The 24,033-nt window shown below is 44.5% G+C and overlaps 3 protein-coding genes across 4 annotated transcripts in view; 2 read left to right on the plus strand and 1 right to left on the minus strand.

Annotated features, from left to right (window-relative positions):
* Positions 1-9,233, minus strand: GGCT (gamma-glutamylcyclotransferase). Of its 2 annotated transcripts, XM_081102353.1 has the most exons (4): positions 9,001-9,233; positions 4,645-4,790; positions 3,340-3,475; positions 1-2,303 (listed from the first exon to the last, which is right to left on the minus strand). In XM_081102353.1, exons 1-4 carry the CDS (start codon positions 9,139-9,141, stop codon positions 2,160-2,162), a joined length of 567 nt encoding a protein of 188 aa, XP_080958479.1. In that variant the 5' UTR covers positions 9,142-9,233; the 3' UTR covers positions 1-2,159. The 2 variants fall into 2 exon arrangements, with proteins under 2 accessions (XP_080958479.1, XP_080958480.1); XM_081102354.1 differs by lacking the exon at positions 3,340-3,475 and having other exon boundaries at positions 2,108-2,303; positions 9,001-9,226.
* Positions 9,234-11,263: 2,030 nt separating this feature from the next.
* LOC308527036 (ER membrane protein complex subunit 5-like) lies at positions 11,264-11,890 on the plus strand. Its single transcript, XM_081102355.1, has one exon. The coding sequence runs from the start codon at positions 11,374-11,376 to the stop codon at positions 11,767-11,769; it is 396 nt and encodes a 131-aa protein (XP_080958481.1). The 5' UTR covers positions 11,264-11,373; the 3' UTR covers positions 11,770-11,890.
* An 8,984-nt stretch (positions 11,891-20,874) lies between these two features.
* The window catches only part of GARS1 (glycyl-tRNA synthetase 1), a 35,139-nt gene continuing 31,980 nt past the window's right edge, over positions 20,875-24,033 (plus strand). The window contains exon 1 of the mRNA XM_081102825.1: positions 20,875-21,164. Within this exon, the coding sequence (XP_080958951.1) occupies positions 20,943-21,164 (222 nt within the window). The 5' untranslated portion in view covers positions 20,875-20,942. The remainder of the gene's footprint in view (positions 21,165-24,033) is intronic.

A 24,033-nucleotide genomic window follows, 5' to 3' on the forward strand; every position in this document is an offset into this window, starting at 1 on the left:
GTATGGTGTGTGTGACCTTGCTGAACTCATTTATTGGTTCTAAGAGATACTTTTGGTAGATTCTTAGGTATTTCCTACATAGACAATCATGTCATCTATAAATAGGGACTGTTTCATTTATTGCTTTCCAACCTGTATGCCTTTCATTTTCTTTTCTTGCCTTATTGCACTGGCTAAAACTTCCAGCACTATGTTGAAGAAGTCATTATGGGGAGGAGGGGTGGGAGGTGGGACTCATTACTGCTGGTGGCTTCTCTGACACCACCCTGGTAGTGGTGGCCAGGGACTGGTGAGGGTACCTTGATACAGCCTGGTGAGGGTAGAATTCTAGGTTCCCTCTTGACCTTTGCTGGCTAGAGGTCAGGGGGTCCACAATTTTTCTGGGGTTTGCTTGGAGTAAAGTATTTATTCTCTAAAAGTTTTGTCTTGCTAGATTGTTTCCTACTCATTTTGCTAGACACAGCAGGTTTTATTATTACTGTTGTCATTTTTTGTTTGTGCTCATTTGTGCTTTGGCGTTACTGGCTTCTTCGGCTACAAGTCTCAGTGAGATGTGTGAAGCAAAAGAAAACCCAGGGAATTCAGTATCATGTCATGCCTTGGGTCCTGAGGTCCCTGGCTAGTCTGCCTTCTCTCTAGCTTTCAGTCTTCTGTTTGTTTTATATAGAATGTTCAGGGATTTTAGCGGTATGTAACTAAAGGATTAGGAAAGAGTATGTCTACTCTATCTTCCAAGAAGTCAAAGTCACCATATATATATTTCTAGTGTTTTAAATTTTTTTCAAAAGTTACAATTTTAGGTGAGCTAGATCATTTAGAATAATATTTAATTTTTAGTATCTAAGCAAAACTGAGCTCTGCTCACTGTTATTACCATAACTGTATTAGCAGGTCAGTGACAAACTTCTTTGGAGGAGTTGAGAACTGGAGGAAACAAGAATATTGGAGGGTATATTTGAAACTAGTGAGGTATTAACAGCTACGAAACATGGTCTCACCTGCAGGCTATGGCTCAGTGTCACTGTAGAATCATAGCTGTAGCTGAAAGTCCTTTGGTCATTTTTCCCAGGAGAACACACTGAATCTTTATTTTATGCTCCTGCAGCTAGTTCACTCACATTCCAGGAACCTGTTTGGAGGTCCAGCTCCCTACATTTCTGAGACAGAGGATAGCTTTTTATAACCAGGATTGCTTTATTCATGACTCTTCTTTTCTCCATCTATTCAGTTAATAAATGTTAAGAAGGTGACCATTTCTTTCTAAGCCAAGAACTAATTGTATCTTCGAGAAAACACTTTTTCCTCCTGATCTTGCTTCTTCTACTTTAAAATCCCATTCCAAGGGTAGTCCTGTACAAGCTTAATTCTTCAATAAGAACCAGAATGATGCTAATACTTATTATATGCCAGGTTCTATTCTAAGCTCATTACATATATTTACTCCTCAAAACAATCCTAAGACATAAGTGTTTTGGCTGTCCCCACTCTACAGGCAAGGAAACCGAGGCACAGGGTCAAATAACCCAAAGTCTCCCAGTTGGAGAGTGATGTCTGGTTCCAGAGTCTGTGCAATAATCCTCTAACCACAGAGACTGCATATGGCCAAGGGCAGACCTACTATGTGTGATGATTGGAATCTCTAACAAAATGAAATGCAGTACTTTAGTGGGGAATGTAGGATAAACCACACATGCATGTATTCCTTGAGGAAGAGTGTGGCAGCTTTTAAATTTTAAAAAAAATTATTATCAACTGTTTTTGCAGCTTGCTTGCTCTTATGAAGCTGATAAAACAAAAACATTTCCAGAACAAAGCAATTCACCAGCACCGTCATTAAGTTGAAAATCTATTCTTTGTCACAGAGCAAGAATACACTTCAGATCCACTCAAGAAAATAACTTCACAGAAAAGTGTTTACAGAAAGACCCACATCCATTTATCATGCATTCCAGTGCCTCATGGGCCCCTTTGCAACTGCCTAACTCCTAACCCAGTTTCTTTTTATAGTCCAAAAACAAGGAACCACTCAGAGATATCCCCTCAGAGCACTGTTGAAAATATATTAAACGTAGAGGTATCCCAGATCCCTGTTCCAAATATTAAAAATATATTAAATGAGCACATAGAGAAAATATCCATAGGTATAGTCTATTTATGTTCTAATGAGTGTTTGTTTCCTTGCTTTTGATAATGTCTTCAATTTCTTCCGAGACCTTTCCTCTGTAGTCATTTGGCTCTATTGCATTTAACTTCTTTTGATACTCCAGGGGCAAACCATTCTCTTTGGCGCCCATGCAAATGACCTAGAAATAGTAAAATAAATAAAAATACCTCTTTTAGTATTTAACTTAGTATACCACAGCTTTATCTGCAGTATCAAAGCATGAAATATTAGCTTTCAGATAATTTTAGAGTAACTCTAGAATAAATAATTCTAGAACAAAATGGAGATATGGTCACTTCTTTCACAATAAGGATGAAAGTGCAGGGAATTTTCAAAGCCACCTGCTAGGCCCTAATGGAATATCAACTCTACTCAGTAGTATGACAAAGTACTTTTATATTAAGACAAAAAACTTATTTATAGACTATAATCTTTTAAGAAAGAGTAATCTTTTAAGAAAAAACTCTTCTTAAAAAAAATTAAAGTTTACAGGGAGCAGTTTTCATTGAATCCCAGAGCCTAGTCTACCGATGAATTAGACATGAGGAAGTAGAGGACAACCGTATTCAGTGGTACTTTTCAGATCCACACCAGGCTAATCTGCTAGGTTCCTTACTGGGAAATTCCAGAGCTGGCCTGGGACTGGGCCACCCCTCTGGGTGCCGTGTCCTGACTGGGCCTGCTAACAATTCCTAACTTAGGGTTTCTGAAAAGGGATGTGGAGGTGTCTACCCACATTTTTTTTCCTGTGCTTGTGGGGAGTGGTTTCCTGAAAGGCAGTGTGACTTTTTTTTTTTCTTCTATCTAGGGATGGAAAACATTTCAGCAGTAGGAAATATATATTTTTCCCAATGCATATTGGTGTTCATGTTTTGTGGCGAGAAAATCGATTACAAAAGCCCACATATAGGAAGAAAATACGTGTCTAGAATTATGAATCATATAGATTTCTAACAGCGTTTTAAAATAAAGTTTTAGGAATATAGTTCTATCATTACAAATAAATCTGAATATTGTATTTTAGGTAAATAACTATCATTTCTGTATTTAAAATTTTTTATTAAAATGAATTGTTCATGTAGAATTTAAAACACATAAAGTTTTTAAAAAACAAGATATTCTTTAGATTAGTTCAGTGAAAATTAAGAATCACCCAAACTTAGTAAGTAGCTTACCTTTTTATACTGGGGTGAAGGGGGAGCGCTCTCATAATTTCTCATCTGGTAACTTCGACAGGTTATTTTTTTTCCTTCTTGAGTGTAAACATTAATTTCCATTGGGGCATATGTTCCACTATTAACCCCTTCTTGCCTGAAACCAGAACAGCCAAGTTTTAATCATACTTGACTTAGCCAAATTAGTTTACTGGATTAAGAATTTAACTATCTATGGATGTATTTGCTCCCTCTGTATTTTGGGATATAGTAGAACATATTATATAATCCTACCACATCCGAAGTAAACTCGGCATTTTCATTAGAAAACCCTAGGTTTACTATTATTTGTTATACTTCTAACAGATCTCTATATTTATTTTATGTAAAAACATGCTTCAATGTAGCTATTTTCATCTGTATATCCCCGAGACATCAGTCTCTCGGCTACACAAAGTGGACTGTGTGCTGACAGCAGGAGGGTATCCAGCCAGAGCAGAGCAGTTGATGGCTTCCTCGTTCACAGGTGAGTGAAGCACAACGTGGGTCAGATAATCTGCTCTTTGCAAATCTACTCATTTCTGCCAACTTCCTCTGTACTAAATGCTCTGCCTCTCAACTCATGGGAATTCTAGTTATAAAAAGTATTAAAGCGCCCTGACTGGTTTGGCTCAGTGGATAGAGCGTCGGCCTGCGGACTCAAGGGTCCCAGGTTCGATTCCAGTCAAGGGCATGTACCTTGGTTGCGGGCACATCCCCAGTAGGGGGCGTGCAGGAGGCAGCTGATCCATGTTTCTCTCTCATCAATGTTTCTAACTCTCTATCCCTCTCCCTTCCTCTCTGTAAAAAATCAATAAAAATATATATATAAGTATTAAAGCATTCCTAGTATGTTAGACGTTTTCACAAATTTTTCTTTCTTTTTACTGATTCAACTGCTGCTGTAAAGAATTAGTTTTTAAAAAATGGCTCTAAAACGACTACTTCCGAAATCAATAAATATGTGTGACAATTTAAAAAATCTTCATGCTTTTTCACCATATGAAACTACGAAGATTTATATAAGCAAACAGAATGAAAATAAGAACTTCCATCTTTTACAGAAGGGTTTACACATGTCACCCCCAAATCTCAATCAGAAAGTGTGACCTTCTAGGCTTTTCTTTTTAGGAAATGCACATTATACCTTTTCTATTAACTCTGAAGTGTAAAGAATATGTCTGAAGTATATGGTTTTGAAAAACCAACACATAAAGATACACATCCTTGCATATGATCCATTTTTAGAATTTGTAATTATTTTAATTTATAATTAAAGCCACCTACTTATCCAGAGAACTTAAATTGCTTTTGTTCATTTTCCATACTACTCCCCACACTTCATCGCCAGGACTTTGAAAAATGGTGGCTATACCTCCATGCCAAGTTTCACTTGTTTTGCCTTGGAAATTGCCAAAGTCAAGCTTAAAATCCTACAAAGAAAACCAAAGTGACATGATCAATATTCTCTTGAACCAAAATTTCCTCAAGAAAGAAAAAAAAGATTTACCTTGAACTTACTGCAATTAAAATATAAACTTTGAGTTCCTTCTATGTGTAAGAAGCTGTGGAAAATAGAAAGATAAACAAAAATCCAGATCTCAAGGACTGTATGTATTTTTCATATTCTTCTTTAAAAATGAAATGTATACTGAATAGGTACAGTATCTTACCATAAACAAAAGGTTTAAGAGGGAAGAAAAATCCCATAATCCCAATGCCTTAACAACTATTTTCATTTTTGAAAATTACTTACCAGCCTACTTACAGATAGATTTTTAACTTAGAAGCAATCACAGTGTACATAATTATTGAAACTGGGTAAAAGCTACATAGGGGTTATAATATTATCTCTACTTTTATGGATGTAAGGAGCATTGACTAGTATATATCACTATGTTTGCCCTAAGGGAGCTGGCATTTGAGGGTAATTTGTATACATATGAACACTAATCTAATATTCATAAACTGTACTAATATATCTATAATTATCATAAAAGCAACTAACACACTGGAAAATTACTGGGCTCTATATACGTACCGTGCTATGAGCTTTATATGGACTCTCATTTGTATCTTGCCTAATAACCTTATTATACCCATTTCACAGCAAGAAAAACTGTGGCTTACAAAGATTAAGCAACTTGCCTAAGGTCTCATGACTAATAAGTAATGGAGCCAGGTTTCCAGTTTAGCTTCTTCCCTGACAGAGAAGGCACAGTCCTGGGGAAGATGAAAAATCCTTACTTGGCTGTTTGATCTAGGAAGATTGCTTTCCATCTTTCCAGAAATTAGTTCCCTTAATGATAAAGTGAAAAAGGATGGGCTCAATAATAAGTCTACGGTTTATATTTTATCCTTTATTTTCTTAAAAACCTTCTCAGACATTTTAGGAAAAAGGTTTTTTCAGTGACCAGTACCTTCAACTGGTATCCTGGAACAGGGGTGGGCAAACTTTTTGACTCGAGGGCCACAATGGGTTCTTAAACTGGACCGGAGGGCCAGAACAAAAGCATGGATGGAGTGTTTGTGTGAACTAATATAAATTCAAAGTAAACATCATTACATAAAAGGGTACGGTCTTTTTTTTTTTTAGTTTTATTCATTTCAAACGGGCCGGATCCGGCCCGCGGGCCGTAGTTTGCCCACGGCTGTAGATTCTAGGACCAAGTGTCCCATCAAAAGATCTGATAAAAATTACCACCACACTAGCAACTGGTTGTCTATTGCTAAACGCAAGAGACAATTTTCATGCTTCATCTTGTTCCAGTTCTTAGCTGCTTCTGACACAGTTAACCAACCCTGTCTTGATCTGCTTCCTTCCTGACTTTCAGGTTGTTCCTTGATCTCAATTACCTTTGCCAACTCCTCCTCGACTACCTGGTCTTTAAACGTTGGGGTGCCTAAGGGTTCAGTTTAGGCCCTTTTCTCTGTTCATTCAGTAGTCTGCTCAAGACAATCTCAACCCTCCAATAACTTCAAATATCATCTAATATTCCAATCATCTTTTAATCCAACCCATATCTCTCTCTGGGCTTTAAAAGTGCTTAAAGCAAGCCTAGTACATTCCGAGTACTTAATAAATGTTCATTAATATTGTTCTGCTCACTTGGATGTAAAACTAGCATCTCAAATTTAGTACGTGCAAACCGAGCTTGATTTCCCCTCCCAAACCTGATTCTCCTCTTTAAAAACATCACCCACCCTGTTATTGCACCAACAACCTTAGTCATCCCTATTATCTCTTCCTGCCTTCATCATCAATCACTGTTGACACTGTTACCTCCTAAATATCCCGCAAACAAGGTGTTTCTGCTGTCCTTGGGCAGATGATGCCACTGTTACTCCCTAAATATCCCCCAGACCCACCTACCCCCCACTGCTCCCACTCAAGGTGCCATCATCTTTAGTATGGAGCTTTTTAACTGGGCTCCCCACACCCGCTATTGCCACCCCTACCCCTTCCAGTCCATCTCCCACAGCAACCAGAAGAGGTAAATTAAAGATGTAAATCTGATCGTTCCTTTGCTTAAATTCCACGGTGGGTCTTCTCCTGCTCTCAGGATAAAACCAGTCTTCTTTGACCTGTGGTCCTGCAACATGGCCCTTCCCTACCTCTGCAGCCCTCATGCTGTATCTCCTTCACACACTCAGCTCCAGCCTCACCAGCTGGGGGACCCAGCTTCTCTCCTGAGTGAGGTCTTTTGCACACACCATTCCTTGTTTGTTTCTTCCCTCCCCTGATCATTCAGGTCTTGGCTTAAGCAATCACATTTTCAAGAAGAGCTTTACTGAGCATTTCGGTTAGGTCAGGTCTCCATGTCATACACTCTTATAGCACCTTGTATGTCTCCTTAATAATAATTTTTTTAAAAGGCCACTTTTTTAGAGTAGTTTTAGGTTCACAGCAAAAATGAGACGAGGGTAAAACTCGTCTCCGTTTTAAGACTAACAACACCTGTAACTGGATAATCATTTTCTTGACAGCTCCCCTCGTCATCTCAACTACAAAGTATCTGAACTTCTTTCCCACATTTGGGGGACTCCCTACCTTATGCACGTAGGGGGGCGGGTAGAGAGTGCCAGAGCTCAACTCCCAGTTTTGAAGCTTTGAACGCCAGAAGTTGGTTCTCCCAGCTTTGCTTGGGCACGTGACCAAGATTTAGCCAACCTGGACAGCATCCCAACCCCTCCTTCCCCGAATCTTAATTATGCCCAAGGACAGCAGAAACTCCACCCTGGTGGTGGCGGCCACATCTGGGTTTCAGGATCTGCAGGGGCGTAGTGACAGCGGCAGGCAGGGTCCAGCACAGATGGTGCTGGCACTGCATGAGGCAGTGCCCACGTCTACCCAGTGCAGCAGGGGTGCAGCCCTGGCCTCCCCGGCTGCTCCTGTCTGTGACACTGGCTGTGTTACCACTGCCATGCCTCCCTTTACGCCTGCCTGTTTTGTAAGCTTTGTGGTCCCAACTTCCTGGTCACTCTGTAAGCTCTCCAACAGCCTTTCAATGCACTCTTTTTCCTGCCTAAATCAGCCACTTTCTGTTGCTTGCAACTAAGAACCCTGATGATGACGGCAGAGGCCCTGTTTGTCGAGCTCAACAAGCAAAATGGTTTTGTGACATAATTTGTCTGTGTGCTTCTCCTATAGCCTGGAAGGTCCCCAAAGCAGCCAGCGCTACTCAATCATCTCTGTGTCTCCAGGTTAAGTGCGGGGAAAACATGCAACTAAGAACCCAGATCACAGCAGAGGCCGTGTTTGTCGAGTTCAACACGCCAAAAGGTTTCGTAACAATCTGTCCGCGTGCTTCTCCCATAGCCTGGAAGGTCCTCAAAGCAGCCAGCTCTATGCAATCATCTCTGTGTCTCCAGGTTAAGTGCTGGGAAAACATGCAACTAAGAACCCTGATGATTGAGTTCAACACGCCAAAAGGTTTCGTAACATAATTTGTCCGCGTGCTTCTCCCATAGCCTGGAAGGTCCTCAAAGCAGCCAGCTCTATGCAATCATCTCTGTGTCTCCAGGTAAGTAAGTGCTGGGAAAAAAGGAATGAATGGACTGAGCTGAAGAGCATGAGTTTTACCCAGGTGGGCACCGGTTCATCCAGCCACTTGACGGAGCACAGCCCTTAGGAGGAATAAGACATGGTTCCAGCGTTCAGGACCTCTCCGGTTTGGGGGGCGGGGGGGGGGGGCGGTGAGGGATGACGAAAGACAGGAACACGCATTTTTTACAACACCAGGTGTCAAGTCCGGTAGCAAAGATACCCACAGAACAGAAGGCAGCGGATTCCCTGACCTGGGTCAGAGACAGCTGCTCCGAGGTCTGAACGGAGTGGGTTCTGTGAGGATGCCCCTAAGTCAGTGGGCGAGAGGCGGCCGGAGCTGGGCAGAACGAGCACCTTGTGGGAAGGATAGGAGGACAGGACGGAGCCACGGCGGCCTGGGGGCAGGTTCCCTGGGGGCACCGTTGCTGGGGTGGCAGCGCTCAGTAGGGGGCCAGCACGGGGCCGCGAGGGCGAGGAGGACTTGCTCAGGAGGCACGTCGTAAAGATAAGCCGCAATCTTACGGGTTAGAACTGCGTGCCCGGCCCCCTGGTCCGTGGGGTGGTCACGTCGCAGGGGCCGGGCGGGGAGCACTGACCTGCAGGCGGGCCACGCAGCAGAACGCGGCCGAGGGGTTTCGGAGTTGGATCCGCTCGGTCAGCAGGTTGCTGCCATAGGCGAAGTACAGAAAGCTCTCCTCCTCCTGGCCCCGCAGGTCCTCGCAGCCCGAGCTCGCCATGACCCGCCAGGCGCCCCGCGTCCGCAGCAGGGGTCGGAGGAGAGGACGCGACAGCAGCGCGGCCCCGGGCGACCCCAGCTCAGCGGCCGCCCGCCCCCGGAGTTAGGGAGAAAGGTGGGAAGTGTGGGCCGGGCGATTCGGGAGCGAGCGCTCTTCTGATTGGCTGTCGGTCCCAACGATGCCAGTCGCCCCTGCTGATTGGCCAGACCCACCGCCCGCGATCCACTTTCCTCTTGGACTCGGAAATGCTCAGTCCGGCGGCGACCGGGGTCTGGTTCCTCATTGGACACGCCTTCTCTTGTCCCGCCTCCGTGGTCAAGGCCGCCTCTGATTGGCGAGCGGTCGGGCGCTACGCGGAGTCAGGTCAGGTCGCGTGGGCTCGGTTCGGCGGTCGCGGCGCGGGTCAGCACCAGGTTTCTCCCTCTCGGGCGTGGGCCGGGGCGGGGGGCGCGCGTGTGGGTGGAGGCAGTGTGTGCGCCCCAGGGAGTTCCGGGCAGGTCTGGGGCGAAACAGCGGCCCTGGTACGGCAGTTTCCTCACCCGCCGCTCGCCTCCGGCCCGGTTTGGATGAGTCGGTCAGGGCGGGTCTGTTCACCCCGCGCCGTTCCCCGCACCCCCAGCCCTGATGGTCTTCCCGATGCCTCTTCTAGGGACCCTCTGCCTCCGGGAGGAGTCCTCCTGAGCGTCCCGGGCTCCCTTCCCTGGCGGAAGTGCTGTGCCGGTTACAATTCCGACGCTGCCGGTCGGCGTAAGTATTGCCATTAAGTGCACAAACCCGCCGGGTACAATAAGATATAAAAGTATTGAAACAATGGACTAAAACCCTATCTCGCTAACTCTGAAGTGAAGGGATTACTATGACCTCCGGGCCTAGAAGCGAGTCTTCGGCACCCAGATTTGGACCCCTAAATGCCATTCTCCGCCAAAAGGTACCGGGGCGCCATGGAGAAGGGGCTGGGGCCCGGTCAGGATCTGGGAGTGAGTTCTTGGACTGTCTCCTGACAGGAAGTCGGGAAGTATCCAAGAAGAAAGAGGTTCTTTTATTATTTTCATTTAAAATATATCTTTATTGATTTCAGAGAGGAAGGAAGAGGGAGAGGGAGATAGAAACATCAGTGATGAGAGAGGATCATTGATGGCTGCCCCCTGCAGGTTCCCTACTGGGGATCGAGCCCGCAACCCGGCCATGTGCCCTTGACCAGAATCAAACCTGGGACCCTTCAGTCTGCAGCCTGGTGCTCTATCCACTGAGCCACACCAGCCAGGGCGAAAAAGAGGTTCTTTTAAAAGGACTCGGGAGCCAGCTTGACGGAATGAATGCCCACTGGCCACAGTTACAACAATTTTTAAAAAATATATATTTTATTGATTTTTTACAGAGAGGAAGGGAGAGGGATAGAGAGTTAGAAACATCAATGGGAGAGAAACATCGATCAGCTGCCTCCTGCACACCCCCTATTGGGGATGTGTCCGCAACCAAGGTACATGCCCTTGACTGGAGTGGAACCTGGGACCCTTGAGTCCGCAGGCCGACGCTCTTTCTGCTGAGTCAAACCGGTTAGGGCCAGTTAGAACAATTTGAGGGTCAAAAAGAATGACTGCAGTTGGTTGAAAATGTCAAACGTGTGAAAGTCATTTCCTGGAAAGAGTGAGCCAAATCTAAAAAAAAAAACCCCAATAATTTCTAGAAACCCCTGTTTGCTGTGTTACGTGTGGTGACTATTACACCAGCTCTTTCCTCTGAAAAGCGGTAAGTGGAGAAAATAAACATTTATCCTGCCTTTCTAGTTGCAGGTGAATTTCAGAGTCATCAGACAGCCCCAGTTGATGTGCAAAGCGCTGTTAATGAAACCATTTGGTGCAAGGGTGATAGGGAACAGAATGTTAACCTGTGCACGATTATTCCCCAGGGATTACTTGCTGGTCATCAGGAGGAAAACAAGGACAGTGGGAAAATGTGGCCTCTCCCATCTTAGCCTAGATGAATCTTACTGCCATGAAACGTGGGCCGTGACATTGTTGTGTCTCCAGCATCACCTGTGAGTATTGTTCCCCCAAATCTTTAACTTCATACTAAAGCAGGAACTACAGGATTGAAGGGGGGAAAAAAATGACACCAAGAGGAAAAATCTAAAGCAAACGATCGGACATACTGCAGAGCAAAGAGCTTAGTCTCTCACATTAAGCCGGTGTCATTTAATAAAAGTAAGTCCTTCGCTGCTGGTCCAGAACCATGGTGCCCTCGCTGTGGAAGGGGCTGGTGGGCGTCGGCCTCTTCGCTCTAGCCCACGCAGCCTTCTCCGCTGCGCAGCATCGTTCTTACATGCGGTTGACAGAAAAGGAAGACGATTCCCTGCCGATAGATATAGTTCTTCAGATACTTCTGGCTTTTGCAGTTACCTGTTACGGCATAGTTCATATTGCAGGGGAGTTTAAAGACATGGATGCTACTTCAGAACTAAAAAATAAGACATTCGACACTTTAAGGAATCACCCATCGTTTTATGTCTTCAATCATCGTGGTAGAGTCCTGTTCCAGCCTTCGGATATAGCAAATTCTTCGAACCAAGATGCGTTGTCTTCTAACACATCCTTGAAGTTACGAAAACTTGAATCCCTGCATCGTTGAGATTTTTACAAATCATAACAGCAGGACAGGACACGGAGCTGGAATATTGGCGTTTGGGGTATATAAACCCCCCCCCCCCCCCACCGATATGTATCTTGATCTTTCAGACCTAATTTTTTAAAAGTTTATGCCCCTGTTTTTATACTGTTAAATCATTGATGCAGTATAAAATATCTGTGAAATGAGTCTTCGATCTTTCATAGAGTTCTTTCTTTTTTTCATTTAAAAGAAATTGGCATCTTTTGTAAAAGTCACTGTTTTGAACACATTTCTTCGAGAGAAAAGAAAAGCTGATGTTTTTGTAATTGTTTTCACAGATTTCTTTTCCTTTGCACTACAGTTTTTAGGACCCTTTTGGAAACAGCGTGACTGCTGCATTTTGCTGCATGAATGATAATAAAACGGTCTTCAGTTCTTAACAAGTGGACTTCTCTGCAGAGATTTAAAAAGGTGACATCAGTTTTTCGTAGGCCCTCTAAAAAGGGGCTCTGCTTCAGGAGTTACTTGCCAGATTTTAATTTATCCCTCACTTCTCACCCCACCCAACTCCCATATACCTTCTAACATCAGCTATCTCGTGGCATCACTTCTCTGGAGTTCTGTGTGTAGTGAGCAATTTTTGTATCAGAAATTCTTTGTCATAACAAATATACTTAACAGATTCAACTTGCTGTAAAGCCACTTGTATTCTCTTTGTTTATCTGTAAAAAATTTCCCTAATTGGTTATGTGGTGTAAGAATGTTGAAGATACACCAAAAGACCCTTTGGGATTTAATTATTCTGCTTATGTAGAAGAAGAATCACTGAGGAAAACTGATTATTTGTCATTAGCCAGTTTAATTTATTCAAATTCTGTTATTTTATTGCGTACTATACTAGTGAATTAGTAAAAATAAACTCATTAAAGGAATTGGGCCAAAAATGTTCTAAATACTTGGAACTACTATCTTTAATTGTTTTTTCATTAATATCATTTAAGAAATTGTTTTGTGGCTTCTGACTTGTAGCAGGCTTACAGTTTTCCATCTTCATTGTATATTGCTGAAGATGATATGGAGTAGTACTTTTTTAGGAACAGTAATTTTAGTTTTAGGGAAATTTGGCTAGCCCTTTGATCTGCAGAAAACTTAACATTCCTTATTAGAGAACATTTTATTGAATTCTCAGGTATGAAAATATTGCTTATGTGGAATTGTATAGATGTAGAGGGAATAACTATGCAGATTTGAAAAGGAAATGAGCTTCAGGCAAGAGTCTCCTGATGCCCTTACACTTGATGGCTTTTTTTCCACTAGAAATTAACCTCAGCGCTTCTGTTCTGCCTGGAAACGCACAGCCCCAAAGCAGGAGATTATTTTGTCATTGGGCATTTATTTTGTTTTGTTTTGCCAACCTAGTCTACCTGTGGAATACTAGCTCTGCTCTCTAAGGACAAAGTTGGAAATCTTCTGATAACCTAGAGTAATTTAGAAGTGAGTTAAAGATGTGAAGTCGGGGGTTAAAAGTGGTGATGATAAAATCAAAACCGTGTGAGAAACAACTCCTTACATAGGTTGTATACCGTCTCCTTGGGGATGACTAGGTTCCCAAGGGCCTCTTGTTTTCTTCTCTTGGGGCTGTCTTCCTTTCCTAATATGCTTTCAGAACAACTTTATGAAGCTATAACTCACATTCCTTATAACTCACCCACTTAAAAGGTACAGTTCAGTGGTTTTGTAATATAGTCACTAGTTGTGCAGCTATGACCACAGTCAATCTGAGAACACCCAAAAGAAACTAACCCTTTAGCAGTCATCTCTCATTTCCCTCGATGCTTCCCAGCCCCAAGCAACCACTAAACTACTTTCTCCCTCTCTGATTTGCCTATTCTGGTCCTTTAAATGGATTCATTCAATATCTGGTCTTTCATAACTGGCTTCTTAAAATAATTTTGTTCTATGGAGCGTGAGAACTTCTCATCTTGAGAACTGTGACTGCTGTGAAAGGAAGTGGTTGGTGAAACCAGTAGACGTAAGACGGAGGGTCAAATTTTATTTATAATGCTATGAGACAGTCCATGACTACCTAGGGTAGTCCCAAAAATGTGATGCAAGCTAGCTCAGTCTGCAGTTGACTATTGAAGGCGCTCTAGAATATGGGAAGACTCACTTCTTAATAACCAGGGAACCAGCTACATGCGATGGGCTAACAGCCCAGCTGCACAAGTGCAGATCAGTGAGTCAGGCCATAGTGCCCTGTAACTCCATTTTTCACACGTCCTCCATCCAAAAATGGCTTCTGTGGTCCAAGCTGGGAAAGACTATGTTGTTCACTTTCTCTTGGAGAGTCCCAGGGTCCATGACCACAGGAAGGAATCTGAGAATACCTGTCATGAAGAAACCTGCTGAGCTCGGTTCAGTCCTGACTTTCCCAAGCCTTTGGTGTTGGGAAGCATGTTACCGAGCATGTGGGAAAAGCCTTGGTTTTTGAAGGATGATTGTTCAGTTCTTGAAGAACCATATTAACTAAACTCTTAAATTATCCAGAAAATTGAAGACAAGCAATGGTGTTAGCTAGATGTTATTTATTGGTTTAATATGATTTCAGAGCCATTTGTTTATGACTTAAATGAAGAAGTTGTTTTAATCCACCTGTTTATGACAAAGACAACACAAAAGTTGTCTTCAGAAGTGACGCTGTTTTAATACAAGAATGGAGCAGGCTGTGTCCGGAAGTCATCATCTCCTCTGTTGATATGCTGTCAGCAGCTCATCTGCTAGGGACCCCGCTGGGGCTTATCAATAACATGTGGAGAAGCAACTATAGCTATATTGGGTTTATCTATAGTCTTTGTTTTATATAGAGTATTTAGATGGTAAATACTGACAATATGAGAGGACTATTGAAGAGTCAGTCTGGGCAAGGCGCACTTTGCTGAGCTAACTCTCTGGAGACCTTGGGGCATTAGCACCTGTCTTGGTGAGGTGTTGCCTCGCAGACAGTGGTGATAAACCTTGCAGCACCCCTTTGAGGAATCATCCTGCCCACTAACACGTTCCTTAGCAACGTGCTCTGGCAGCAATGGACTTCTCATTTTGTGCTGGCAGCTGGAAGTCAGCTCCAGGTTGGTTAAGGGTGGCCCGCCCCAGTGCCTACTTGTAGAACAGGTCCACTTCAGCTAAATTTGGGCATTATTTCTTTCACGTCCCCTTGCCTGAATAATAGTATAATTAATCTAGCATTGCTTTGGCATATGTTATTTATTATCTTTTTAAGAGACATTATCCTGGATGCTATTCGCTTGTGACATTCCCTCAATGAACCAGTGTTAAATAAATGGCTGGCAAAGACAAAATTAGTCTCTGAGCATAATTTTACCGCCAAAACAAAACACTAGAGAGAGAAGAGTTCCAAATCTTTGTACTGTTCTGGTGAGTGCTATAATCTTTTATCACAAATCCAGTCATTGAAATGTTACCAGGCCGGGAACCTGGCCCTGAGCAGGTCTGCCTAGGGCCAGTGGGTAGTGTGTGGGTTCTTGGCTTCATGTAGAAAGAATTCACAATACAAGCCCAGGTCGCTATGAGTGTATGTTTATTAAAGCTGGGGACAGTGAAACAAGGGAAGGCCTGGACTAGAAGAAGCAATAGGGGAGCCCAGGCTGGGCTGCTTTAGTTCACTGGGAAGTCAGAGAAAAGAGGCCTTGGAGACACATTCAGGGGATTAGCCTGGGATGAGCTGCCGCTGCCTGTTGCTCCCCTGGTTGCAAGTCTTCATGGGGTCTCAGAGTTTAGGAGGTGCATGCCTGTGGGGGGAAGCAGAGGGGGCAGGGGAAGGCACAGAGGGTACTTTGTCTTGAGGGGTTTTTTCTTCTCGGGAGGGTTTCAGCAGAACATTCATCAATTTTCCATGTGTGCTCTTTCAGGGTTGAGGTCTCTGGTGATTGGTTAGTGCCAGGGCAGGGGACTGTTAGTCATTGCAGCTGCTCCTGCTGCTGCTCCTTGGTCTAGGCCTGGAGCTAAAATACAACTGGCGCCTAGATGTTATCTCTAGGGAGGTGACCTGTGTCTGCTTAAGTAAGTTGCTAGGCCAGTTTGCTCAGCTGCCTGTCTCAGTTTTCCCATTCCACTTGTCCTGGCTTCCTGGCCTGTTCGAGAAATGTTGCTTGCCTTTGCTGGTTCAATTCCTGATAATCAGGTTGAAACTGCAGTTATGTATAAAAACACCCATCAACCTCTATTAAATGCAATAATGGTTACAAGCTGGTGAAAATAAGGATTTGATTGCAAGGCTGAGTGAGAAACAAGTGTGATGGAGTCTAAAATTCTCAAACTGGAAAAGGTTTGGCTCCTTGGTCCTTAGTTTTTCCCATCCTTCCTTTGCTCCTTGTTTCCTTGAAGGCTGTCACAGCAGTTGACAGGGTTGTAGAGCGGGTTAGACGGCTTCATGGAAATGTACCTCATTAGCAGCATTGGTAGCAGTGGCGGCTCTTGTTAGGCTAGTAGTTTCTTAAAATGTTTCAACTTGCTCATTAAAACATTTTCATGTCAGTTTCGATTCATGTTTCCCACTACAAATGATAAATCTTTCCAAATTCCAATTTGGAGGAATTGGTTGGCTTAGCAAGTTCTACTCGCGTGTAATAGGATTTTCCATGCTGTCATGAAATTAAAAATCGCCTCAGTATACACTGAGTGGCCAGATTATTATGACCACGTCATCATTACAATGAAGTGAATTAGTTATGCAAATAATAATAAAACCTTGAGAGTATTTGCTTAGGAAGTTTTCAATATTCAGTATTTTTGGAAGTGTCAATGAAGTACCGATGGGGTGGTCATTTACATGAATATCGTTACATGAACTGATAAGGACAAAGTAGATGACTGCCAGTCTGGTTTAGAGTGCACAATATCTGATGGTCTCGAACTAATTCCAGTGAGCAAATAGTAGTCCATATCTATTGTGGAAGCAGGGGTGTTTTCTGGCTTTTCGGCCAGGTGTCAGAGAGGAAGGTTTAGAGGTAACAGGGAGATCATTGAAAAAATATATTTATTTATTAAGTTGATTGGGGTGACATTGGTCAACATGGACATATAGGCTTCAGGTGTGGGTTTCTACGTTACAAGATCTGTATATTGCACCGTGTGCCCACCCTCCAAAGTCAAATCTTCTGTTACCTTATATTAGGACTCCCTCTGAGGGAGATCATTTTTAGGAAGAATTTCTTCCATCTGGCTTAGAAATTATGAGGAATTAAAATATTTCTTAGGATGAAACTGAGAACACATCCTCTTTTTTTCTTGAAATAATTTCATCCACTCTCAAAAATTATCTGTTCTGTAGAGTTGTTTTGCACATAACTTTGCCGACCTCATTACCTAGGGAACAAAAGTAAAGATAAACTCAAAAGACTGAAACCCAGCAATAGTTGTTAATATTTATATCAGCAAATTAGGACTAGACTAGAGTGGGAGGAATCCTGCTAGAAATAGGAACTGTGAGTAGTTTTGGTCTGCCTGTAAAGACTTTTCCTTCTTAACTTTCCTAGAAAATTCTTATTTGAAATTAAATAAATGTTACCTCCTCTGTCAAACCACCCCTAACTTCCAGGTAAATACAGTCTTCTATATTTATAATACTTGATCGATTCCTTTACTATTTCATTAAAACAATTTTATTTATTTGTTGACATGCTTCCTTCCCCTACTAGACCAGGATGATCACAGAGGGCAGGACTTATCATTCATTCAACAAGTATTTATTGGGTGTTTACCACGCGTCAGCTGGCCATTTTGCTACTGCTCAAGACTGAGGAATAGTCATCTTTTTCTTCCCAGCACATAGTACATACCTGTCCCATTACTGAGCAGGCATTCAGTAATGAGTCGATAAATAATTGCATAACTGAGTGAAAGGATGAATAGATGAATGGCCTCTATTGTGTAAGGTAGAAAAGGTACCCATATTGCAGTGCGGTTTCAGTTTTCCCAAATGGAAAACAGAGTTAGTGCAGAGAGAAGGTAAGCTCCACAGGGACTCAATTCCTGGTGGGCCTTCGGAGAGCCCAGGGCGGTGCTAGGCTGTGCGTTTCCCCTTTTTGCAATATGCTTGTTGCAGAATACATATAAGGCTTATTGATTTTTCTCTTAACATACGCTCCTCTGATAGTGTGCCCCTCTTCCTCAGTAATGTGCTGGTCTCTATATAGTTGTTGCAAATCATTTTGACAGCAGGGCATCCTTTTCCAAGGTGAGCCTGAGCCATCCTCAGCTCTGCACTCTCATCAGCAGTTTGCCCACGTGGGCAGTGTCAGGCTGGCCCGGATTTCATACTCGAGATGAAGGCTCATTACATGGAGTCTGATCTAGCTGTAATAGCAAGTGTGATTTCTGTGGTTGAGTCTGACGTAAAGGAAGAGAGGCACAAAAGAAAACCACCGATTTTCCTTGTTTATTCACGGCGACTAGTGAATGCACACATTTACTAGACTTATTCAGTATAAACTTAAAATTACAGCAATACAGCCCTAACCGGTTTGGCTCAGTGGATAGAGCGTTGGCCTGTGGACTCAAGGGTCCCAGGTTTGATCCCGGTCAAGGGCATGTACCTTGGTTGCGGGCACATACCCAGTGGGGAGTGTGTAGGGGGCAGCTGATCGATGTTTCTCTCTCATCGATGTTTCTAGCTCTCTGTCCCTCTCCCTTCCTCTCTGTAAAATTCAATAAAATATATTTTAAAAAGTTACAGCAATACATATAAAAAACTTCTGTGAAATTAAACTTTTCTACAGACTTAATTTTAATTACACAAGCCTGTCTTCATAAGTAAAAACAGGCAAACTAATTTGCCAATTTTTTAACATATGCATATGGAAAACCTATTTTATTATATAATGGACTTTCAGCTTTAACGGACACCCCCTCCCCGAATTAGCCTGAGATCGAGGTTTTACCTATATGAGTATAAAAGAAAACATTCTTGTAAGTATAGGAAAATATACATAACCTAGTTTTTCCAGCCTTTACCAGGATGTGGGGAGAATTCGGGAGTCTTGTAGCAGTTATAACTCTTGTCCCTACCTGAGAATGCAAGACTTACAAATGCTTACAAATTTCTTTCCAAATAATCTCTCCTTCCATCCCAGGGAATGTCTGTCTGGGAGCTGATCTTGATGGACACAGTGTCCTAAATCATTATTTCCACCAGGTGGCAGCAGTAAACCAACAGCCTTCATGAAGATCACTGAGCCCTCAGAGTGTGACCAAGAATTCTTTCCTCCCCTTTACATTACTATTAAAGAGTTCTCAATGAGACAAAGGTTTTTTGTTCCTCTTAGACCAGCGGTCGCCAACCGGTGGTCCGTGAGGTCCGAAAGGTTGGCGGCCGCTGCCTTAGACTGTCGAGTTGGTTTTAGGCAGGTTTCCAGAAAGCATTTCACCTGAACTCCACATCACTCATGGCAGGAGGGTATATGGATGGGGTCATTAAGTCAGGATAAAATCTTTTTAATAGCCAAACAAAGACCCAAGGGCTAGAAGGACCTAGAGTATATGAATAGATGGTAAAAAAGGAATAGACATTTCCAGAGATGGATCATATTTTAATTTGAAACCCGTGGTGGACAGGGTGGCTGCGTTTCCCATGATAAGGAGTGCAGGGTTAACAGTGCTTACACTGAGCTGTGCTATCATTTGGTTCCTTTGATCTTCAAGTTGAGTGTGACGCTTCAGCAAAGAGCTGGTCCGGGAAAAACGCCACTCACTCAAAGGTAAGTCATCAGAAAGGAAGCCTCAAAGGATCTCTAAAGTATAAGGATCTCTCTTACATATAGTAGTAAATATATAAGCTTAGGAAAGGGACAGGCAAAGCATGTGGCAGGTGCAGAATCATCACCAGGAAAATGCTGCTGTACAATGTCACCCCAAGAAATTTAATTTAAAAAAGGAATTGCATAGCCCAGCCCACGTGGCTCAGTGGTTGAGCATGGACCTATGAACCAGGAAGTCAGGGATCAATTTCCCGTGAGGCACATGCCCAGGTTGTGGACTTGATCCCCATCGTGGGGCATGCAGGAGGCAGCCAATCAATGATTCTCTTTCATCGATGTTTCTCTCTCTCCTCTCTGAAATCAAATATGTGTGTGTGTGTGTGTGTGTGTGTGTGTGTATGGCATAAAAATATTTTAAAAAGGAAAATGCTGCCAAAGAGCAGATGAAAACTGTCACCAAACAATTGCCAGGCATTTCAAAACAATAAAATGCCTCCTAGAAGAGAGAGTACAGGAAAAACTGGAAAAATAAAATGAAGAAAAATCAAAATTAGCCCAACACATTACTTTTGTAGTCCCTCTATGCAGAGGAAATTCAGCTTTCCTGGCTGGCCAGCCCACCCCTGGGGCAGGAGGACGGGAGCGAGGCATCGCAGGGCAGTGGCCGAATCGCGGGCGGCAGGTCAGCCGATGCCAGGCCACGCAGGCGTCCCGCGCTCCCGAATGCTCATCGCCACACCCCTGCGTGGTCCTGTTCCCCAGCCTGTTATCACCTCTCTGCCCCTCGCCTTTCCTCATCTGTGCTGGTTCCAATCCTGCTCGCGCTGAAGAGTGCCGACCTCCCCAAAGCCCGCCGCTCCTCCTCCCTCTCCCCCGGCGTTGTCTTGACATGGGCGAGGCATGGGTGTGCGACGTTGGGCGAATCACCTACCTCTCTAGCCTGCTTCCTCCTCTGAGCTCGGGCAGCACTGAATCTAAGTCCCTACGTGACTTGATGTTTGACGACCCTGGAAAGCCCAGGGGTGAGAGAGGAGACGCAGCGTGTGTTTTCCCGCGGGTCAGCGCGAGTGCCAATGCCGGTGTGCACGCGGGACTTTCCTTCTGCGCGTCTCGGACGGACTGCGTCCTCGCGTGTCCACCCTCTTGGGGTGGCCTGACGCATCCCTGGGCACATATGTTCGCCGGGGGCTACCGAGTCCTCCCGGCTCTCCCGACACCCCGAGTGGACCCCAGCCCGCTCGGGGCTGAAGGATCCCGGGTCCTTCCGGGCTGCTGTGTCGAATCTGCCGGCGGCGACCCGGCGCCGCGCCTGCGTGTGGAAAGTGCGGCTGCGCGCGCCGCGGCGTTTACGCGGCGATTTCATCATGCTCCCGGCCCCGCCGCGCGCGCCGCTTCCGCCGCCGCGCCCAGGCCCGCCGGCCCATGCACTCTCCGCGCCCGGCGCTGCTTAGAGCCGCCCGCGCCGCTCTGCTGCTGCTGCTGCCGCCCCGGCTCCCGGCCCGGCCCCCGCCCCCGCCCCGCCGGCCCCTCGGCACGCGCGCCCCCGGCCTGCCCTCGCTCCCCGCGGCCGCCTCCCGGAGCAGCATGGACGGCGCCGGGGATGAGGAGGTGCTGGCACCTCTCCGGCTAGCCGTGCGCCAGCAGGTACCGGCATTCCGCGCCTTCCCCGCAGCCCCCCGCGCTCTCTCCCCTTCCCTCCCGGCTCTCTCCTCCCCGGGCATCCGTGCCCCACGCCGGTTACCCGTCTCTGGAAACCCTGGGTTTCCTGGCACCTCCTTCGCCTCCCCCTCTTTGGACCAGATCCCCGCGTGCGTCGGCCACCTTCCCTCCCGAGGACCTCCGTCCTTCCCTCCTCTTGGTCCCCGCGGACCTTCTGCGTCCCTCCGCCCGCGATCTGGCCCCCTTCCCCAGTCCCTGTCACTGCCCGCGCCTCCTCTCTCTCCGGCGGGGCTGGATCCGTGACCCTGGGCTCCCCTCCTGTCCTAGCTCAGGACCCTCAGCTTCAGTTTTCCGATCTCGCCTGTGTCCTTCGTGCACCCGGGTGGCGAGCTGCCTGGTCAGCTAGAGCTGCCGGTCCTGTCTTCCTACGGCCGGACTCTGTTTTTTAATCTCCAGCATGCTTCGGGTAGTGTCTCCCCCGTGACATCTCCTGCATTCATTGCTGGCAGGCTGAGAAAATAAAATAATAATTTTAAAAAAACAACAGTTGAAACGCGGGTGTGGGGAGATGTTGAACGGGCCCCTTTCTAATAACGATGTGAGTTCTTCGTCCTTCACTTTCCTGCCCTCTTTTCTGGGTCCCGAAAGGGCCATGTGGAATGAGCGGGCCCCTGCCGACCGTGAAGCTGGGGAACTAAATGTTGCTGAGTGACTGGGTGAAGCCAGCCCTCCGAATGGAACATTTGAAACCTGATTTTGCCAGAGGGAGGGGGGTTTCGTGCGCTGGAGGACTTGGCGATCTGTACAGGCCTGCGTGTCCTCGGCAGTGCATGGACGTTGGAACTTAGAGAAGACAAGGAAGAGGTTATTTCAGATGCATTCGCACACCCAGTCAGGTAGAGCCCAAAGCTTGGGATCGATGACCTTGTAGTAAACAACAGACACGGGCTTGTCCTGCACGAGCGGCGCCTGATGCAATCACTTGCCTTAGCTGTGGAGGGTGGCACCCTCGCCCTGAAATAATTCACTGGGGGCAGAGCTGCTACAAATTCAGCAAATCCTGCCACTGGACAATCTCTACTTCTTGCCAGTGTGAGCCTGACTCATTCAGTAGTGTTTTATGTTGCAGTTCCACTATGCGCTTAATTTTTCTCTCCTTCATTATTGGTATCAGAATCGTTATTTTCCATCTCCCTGTACCCACTGTCCCAGATCATATTAGGTGTGGTTCCTTTGTCATTCCAGTAACTCTCAATTTTTGTTTCATATCCTTCACTTTAGAAGGGAGAATGCATCTAAATTTAAAAAAAAAAACAACACGTTCCCAAACCCCTCCCTCTGCCACGTTAGCCTGGAACTGCAGTGCAAATTGTCTGTCTGCAGTAAGACTGGAAGCAGTTAAGTACACTTTGATGGGTTCCCATGCCATTACTATACTATCGCATATTGTTTATGTTGGCTTGGTTCATTCTTTTGTTTAAGGTATTTTTTGATATGTAAGTTAGTTTGTGTAAGTTAGGTTAGATTCTTTATCTAGTTTTCCAGGACCACACCATGAGTTAACTACCTGAAACTTTGAATCACACTAATTCTAGTGTCGTGTCAGTTGGAAGGGGATTTAAAGATCATATACTCACTACCCCCTCCCCCCCCCCTTTTTTTTGCTTATGATGAAATGAGGCACACATCACATCTCTATATTGTACATTGTGAAGTTTGTGCAATTGGAGACATCCTTGGGGATTTCAAGGTGCTTAAACAGCTAGTCTTGTTAGTGGGATGTGTTTCATATAATTACATGTTTCATATAAACTTGCAAATCTGCTAGGCTATGTGGATGCTGTTGCTTTTTGGAGGTTAGGTTTGTTTGACCGAATGCATTTTCCTGTGTCATATTCTTAGTTGCTTATTGGAGAATTAGTTCTGGAACTCCTAAGAGGGTTTCAGAACACCAAGAAAAATGCATTTGTTTTTTTAATGAAGGGTGCCCAATTGAATATTTTTTTAAATTAAGAATTAGCATAGGGTGGCCTAGTTTTTATTTCGCCAAATAAGGACATTAAGAAAACTAATACAATCACTAAACTGCCATCCGAATTTTGGTTTCATTTAATAAAAGAAAGGATATTTTAATACAAAAATGACAAACCATAGCTCATCTTTTATATTTAGTAGGTTTAACTTTGAAAAAATATCTAATACATTTAAAAAAATATATATTTTATTGATTTTTTACAGAGAGGAAGAGAGAGGGATAGAGAGTTAGAAACATCGATGAGAGAGAATCATTGCTCAGCTGCCTCCTGCACACTCCCTGCTAGGGATGTGCCCGCAACCCAGGCACATGCCCTTGACCAGAATCGAACCTGAGACCCTTCAGTCTGCAGGCCAATGCTCTATCCACTGAGCCAAACCGGTTAGGGCAATACCTTTTTTTTTAACCATGTATTATGAAAACTCTGTCCTGGAGTGTCTTGTTTGGGATCAGAATAGATGTGTGAATAACAGTAATTGTATTTCAGTGTTTCATATTTTTCTTTTATTGTAATTGGGAGGACAGCTAAAATCCAGATCTTAGCAGTAGTAAGAAGACTTAGGATGAAGAGCCCTCGGCCTTTTGGTTTTCTGAACCAAGAGTGCCCATTAAAAGCTCTTGCTTGAGCCGCAGTGGGCACATGAAAAGTTTATGACATCGTTGTCAATAGCTGGAGAACATTTGGAAATCTGAGACGAACTCATTAATCTTAACAAGAACCCTCCTGTGTAAAACCAAACACCTTACAAAGGTGAGGTTTTTGTTGTTGTTTTCTTGGCCAGCTGAATATGCATCATGATATATTGATCCTGTGGTATG

The sequence above is a fragment of the Myotis nattereri genome (assembly GCF_964212035.1).
Source record: "Myotis nattereri genome assembly, chromosome: 11".
NCBI lineage: Eukaryota > Metazoa > Chordata > Mammalia > Chiroptera > Vespertilionidae > Myotis > Myotis nattereri.

Excerpts from the sequence above, each read along its gene's own strand:
- GGCT (XM_081102353.1), bottom strand. The coding sequence starts at position 9,141 with ATGGCGAGCTCGGGCTGCGAGGACCTGCGGGGCCAGGAGGAGGAGAGC. Across the intron at positions 4,791-9,000 it reads GCTGCGTGGCCCGCCTGCAG|GATTTTAAGCTTGACTTTGG; the intron begins GTCAGTGCTCCC and ends TTTTCTTTGTAG. Across the intron at positions 3,476-4,644 it reads AATTTAAGTTCTCTGGATAA|GCAAGAAGGGGTTAATAGTG; the intron begins GTAGGTGGCTTT and ends TTCTGGTTTCAG.
- LOC308527036 (XM_081102355.1), top strand. The coding sequence starts at position 11,374 with ATGGTGCCCTCGCTGTGGAAGGGGCTGGTGGGCGTCGGCCTCTTCGCT.